The 4857-nt window shown below is 36.8% G+C and overlaps 1 protein-coding gene across 2 annotated transcripts; it reads right to left on the reverse strand.

Annotated features, from left to right (window-relative positions):
- Positions 1-859: 859 nt before the first annotated feature.
- LOC149713143 (uncharacterized) lies at positions 860-4599 on the reverse strand. 2 transcript variants are annotated; one of them, XM_089843614.1, is made up of 4 exons: positions 4546-4599; positions 2882-4081; positions 1592-2821; positions 860-1527 (listed from the first exon to the last, which is right to left on the reverse strand). In XM_089843614.1, exons 2-4 carry the CDS (start codon positions 4065-4067, stop codon positions 1058-1060), a joined length of 2886 nt encoding a protein of 961 aa, XP_089699740.1. In that variant the 5' UTR covers positions 4068-4081; positions 4546-4599; the 3' UTR covers positions 860-1057. The 2 variants fall into 2 exon arrangements, with proteins under 2 accessions (XP_089699740.1, XP_089699732.1); XM_089843606.1 differs by having other exon boundaries at positions 1592-4081.
- Positions 4600-4857: the final 258 nt, after the last annotated feature.

The following is a 4857-nucleotide window of genomic DNA, read 5'->3' on the forward strand; positions in this document are numbered from 1 at the left end:
AATGTTTGGTGTGGCATTCTGGGGAACAGAATCATCGGACCTTTCTTCTTCGAGGACAACATTACTGGTGACAGGTATTTGCACTTCCTGCGTCACGAGTTTAGTGATGCGATAGACGCATTACCATTAGCAGTGATGCGGGACCTGTGGTTCCAGCAGGATGGTGCGCCACCACATTGGGCGGTCAATGTTCGCCAATGGCTAACTGTGCACTTTCCAAACCGTTGGATCGGTAGAGGTGGACCAATTCCGTGGCCAGCAAGATCCCCTGACCTAACCCCACTTGAGTTCTTCTTATGGGGATATGTTAAGGGGAAATGTAGACGACTTGAAGGCCTGAATTCGAAGCGCAATTGAATGAATCACTCCTCAAATGCTAGAAAACGTAATACAAGGCATGGACAATCGTCTTGAAGAGTGCCTACACCACGACGGTAGGCACATCGAACATTTACGCTGATGGGTTTACCAAACAGCCCTTTAATTTGTAGTGTGATGCCTTAGTTCCTAAGCTTAATCGTAGGTCTTTAACGTTTCAAAGTGCGTATCATTAAACCACTACCAACGGGATATACAAGGCCCATGCACGCTCACTTCGAAGGGGGGTCCCTCACTCATATATATTTGACTTGCGTGGTTGATAGATGGCGCTTCTTGGTCTATTTAAAACGGGGGTCGTTCCTAAAGAATAATTTTCAGGGGATTTTTGTTTTTTCATAAAGGTATTTAGTCAAAGTGAAATAAAGGTTTTTGCCAATGAATTTTTTCTATTCTTTTACAGAAAGTGTAATAGTAATTATAAAATAGAGGACTGCTTGAATGGTTGTCTCATTTTTTTATTATATTTATTCATAACAGTTTTAAGTGAATACATCGCATTGAGTTTTGGAAGAATATATCACAGTTTAAAATTTTATTTAATAAATCACATTGAGTTTAAATGAATAGGAACTAAATTCTTATCACATTTTTCATGAATAAAATGGGTTGAATGGTGGAGGAATTGAGCTATCAATCTTGTCCCTGTATGATTTTTATTCTTCTTAATCCCCTATATCTAAACTTTAACGACTTTTCTGTTTAATGGTTTTGAATTTAATTTTTTAAATTTTGCTTTCAAATCTGTTTCATCTCTGGCGTAATTATTTAAGAGAGGTCTGATAAATTTTTCTAGCAAAAGCTTGGGAAGTTCGGTATTCTTGCATTCTTCATCACAAGTTAGTGGTTTTTTAAAAAAAGGAAGGATAACCTGGACATACGTTTGCAAGGTGTTTCTTTTCGGAAATTGTTTTATACTTGACTGAACAAAGTCTAAAACTGATTTCAGCATACATGTTAAGAGTCTACTGGGATATTTCAGCCCGCCATGATCTTGTGCTTTTATTAGGAAATAAAGAGGCCCCTCTGAATTGGGTTGAATCAATTTCTCTAGGCAGTTCCAGCAGTCAGTGTGCTCTTCAGCAACTCTCACTATATAGCCACCGATGAGAGCAACAGTACAGTTTCGGATAGTGATTTGGCACGATTCTTTAAAAATAAAAAATAAATTAGCCCACAATTTAACATTCATGAGACTACTTTCAGTACTAACCATTATGATGAGCTCTTTCGATTAAGGATAAAATATATGCTTGAGAGTTGGTTATTTGAATATTCAGATCACTTTGTATGTCAATAATTTCATTAGCTACAATTTTCACAGTTGGGGTTTGTTGTAAAGCTTCTTTGCAGGTCAAAGTTTCCTTTACATTTCCATCCTTGGACGCTTTTAAAATTCCCAATTTAAGATGTTGTTCAATGGCTAGTGTACATTGCCGAGCATCCATTTGATCATTGTAGCCACCGGAGCCTCGTATATGGCAAAAAGTAAGCTCTACTATGTCACTAGAAAGTTTTCTTGTTAGAACATTGTGAAACCCTGCATGAAGTAGATACTTTATTAAAGCCACCGTGGAATTAGTTGTTATGGTCAAAGCTTCAAATGTTTCTTTCGTTAGCTTTTCCATTTGACCACACGCATTATCCTGGATTTGTTTAATGAACGGTAAAAACTCATATTCTAGCCATTCTAAGCGCTCATCGTCAATTTTATAAAATGGCAATTTGTTTTCATTGCGCGAATGGACTCCATGCGTCAAGTTTGATATATCATGGATTTGGTACCATTTGTAGATCATCTCCATGAAATATATAGTTACTTCTAAATCTTCCTCCACTTCTTTATCACATAAGTGTAGTTTTAAAATTGTTTTCAATGCAGAAGTGAGCGGTTCCGAAAATATCTGAACAGCCCTCAACACGTTCATTTTTTCAAAATTGGTCGGATATACCACTTTTCTGGTAAGAAACCTTACAGGTTTGACCAGACTACCCTTTTGTAGATTATAAAGCCACCGTATAAATTCAGATTTAATCAGCAAGCCAATGTAAACAAATGTCCTAGCAAGGAACTGATTTCGAAGGTTTTTTATGACGTGGCTCTGATCGAAAGCGATGAAAAGTTTTCTGTTCGAATCATTTGGATGCTGAACTTCATGCGTTAAGGTGCCATTTCCAAATTTTGCGAAGGCAGCGGTGTTTATTTTAGCGTTGTCAGCAACTAAACGTAGAACTACAAATCCTGTGCCTTCGATGGCTTTAATAACATCTCTTGTTAACATATAAAGCTGCTCTCCAGTTATATTGGCCGTGTAAAAGTAAGCAACTGGCATACGAAACTTAGTTGATATCCCTTGAAATACGAAACACAGAAGGTGTGTCGCTAATTTTACTTCCTCTTCATTTACGTTTAAAGATTTACTTGTTGCCCCAAAAAATAAATCTAAGTTACGGTCGTATATTAGTTTTGACTGAATACTCATTTCATCCATAACAAGCGAACCAAGCTTTTCATGTTCATTGGTAATCTTCGAAAATTCAGTCTTCAATCTCTTTATTACTAGATTCGTTATACCATCTTCCCCAGATGCGTGACCAATAAAGCGCTTCAAGGTTATCCTATGAGGTAAATGTAAGACCCCCATTTCTCGCAAGAAAGTATAAGCGGAAGGCGACTTCTTGTAAAGCAAACAGCAAATCTTCAATGTTGATTCCACGTAAGGTGGAGATTTCTTCCCGAACGCAAGAACTTGTTCCAGTAAGAAACTTGCAGTTATATCATGGGTTTCCTTGGCAGCTTCTTTTAATTTCTCAAACTGAATGTTTCTCATGTCTTTTTTCTCCTGTTGCAGTTCTTTATTCTTGTTTAATAAATTTCCTACTTTTTGGATTAATTTTTCTATTTTTTTCTTCATTTTACAAATAGTCCTTCTTTGTTTACGGGTATTAGTTTTAGGTTTACGCTCACGAATAATAGGCGTTGCTTGAGTACATTTGTCTTCATATTTTGGAGCATCCTTTTCCTGATTGGTTTGTACAGCCACGGATAACTTTGCTAGTGGAATTACATTGTATTGCTCAGGAGGCAAACTGTCCGAACTCGAACTAAACAGTTTTTTGCAAACATTGAGGTTTGAATAGTCTTCCTTGCTAATGTTTTCACAATGAGTTATATTGACAATTGGAGATAAAGGAACATTCCTTATATTTAGTGGAGATGCGTTGACTCTTTGTTTCTTTGGTAAAGGGCTTTTAGTAGAGTCTTCAGTTAGATGTAAAACATCCATGTTTTCGGTAAAATGACTAGATTTTCCAGGTAATAATAGACTAGACTGGGCAAAGCCTGTTTTAGGGGTGCTTGCGACTAAAGAATCTAAACTATTTTCATCTTCTAGCATTAATTTGTTATTTTCATCAAATATCACAGATGGTACTGCGTAAGGTAAAAGCCGTCTCCTCTGTCCTTGGCAACTAATGCTATAATCAGCTTGCCTAAAATGCCTACTGCAAACTCGAGCTCCTTGAACGTTGATATTAACAACGTCAGATGAATTAATGTTTTCGTTTATTATTGCCGCTACCCATTTCCTTTTTAGGTCTTCCTTCTTGGGAAAACAGTGAAAACTGACTCCCTCTGCGGCCATTTTCTTGTCATTAAGATGACATTGCGGAACAACGCAGAATGGCATACTTGATTAAGCCCCTATAAAGTCATTGAGTTAAAAAAGAGACCACTAATTACTAACCTCTGTTAATTACAAAACAAAAAACGAGTGGCTAAAAGTGCGCCTCTTTTTAGGGTAGAAATAATTAAATAAAATAGGAATATTGTGGAAAAAGATTACAATAAACAAACTAATTGGCAATAACTTGGAAAAATAGCAATATTTTGGGGTAAAAACATACCCAATTTAGTAATATTTTGGAAAAGGGTGAAATTTACCCAGTTGATAAACCTTGATAAATAATGATAATATGCAAAACAGGCGCACATTTAGCCGCTCATAACAAAAATACTAGTCAAACCAGAAATAATTGAAATTGATAAGTGAATAAAAATATCATGCCTAGGTTAACCCAGCAGTGGGTGCCTCAAAATATGTGAAATTAATTTCTAGGTTGGTTATTATCTTTGGTTTCGAAAAAATATTAAAAAAATGAACTTACTAATTAGGCTTAATTCCCACGAAATCCCGTTGCGCGCTCCCTCGCAAGAGGTTCGAAACTTAAGAGCAGACAGCTGGTCACGTGAGGTTTACGTAATTTTTTTAGACGTAAGCGCGCCTCTAGCGGAGAATCGTGGCGATTTAAAAGGTCCGGAAAAAAATAAAAAAATTGGCGCCCGCATGGGCCTTGTATATCCCGTTGGTAGTGATTAAACGATATTCACTATGATACTTGTTGCACGTTCTCATTTGCATACAATGACACATGTCACACCCTGTATACGAGCTCGAAAATGTACTGCAGTGAAGTAGT

This window comes from Phalangium opilio, unplaced genomic scaffold, assembly GCF_054372755.1.
Source record: "Phalangium opilio isolate 3A_F unplaced genomic scaffold, DU_Popi_V2 ptg000009l_1, whole genome shotgun sequence".
Lineage (NCBI taxonomy): Eukaryota > Metazoa > Arthropoda > Arachnida > Opiliones > Phalangiidae > Phalangium > Phalangium opilio.

Excerpts from the sequence above, each read along its gene's own strand:
- LOC149713143 (XM_089843606.1), bottom strand. The coding sequence starts at position 4,067 with ATGCCATTCTGCGTTGTTCCGCAATGTCATCTTAATGACAAGAAAATG. Across the intron at positions 1,528-1,591 it reads CGAAAGAGCTCATCATAATG|AATCGTGCCAAATCACTATC; the intron begins GTTAGTACTGAA and ends TTATTTTTAAAG.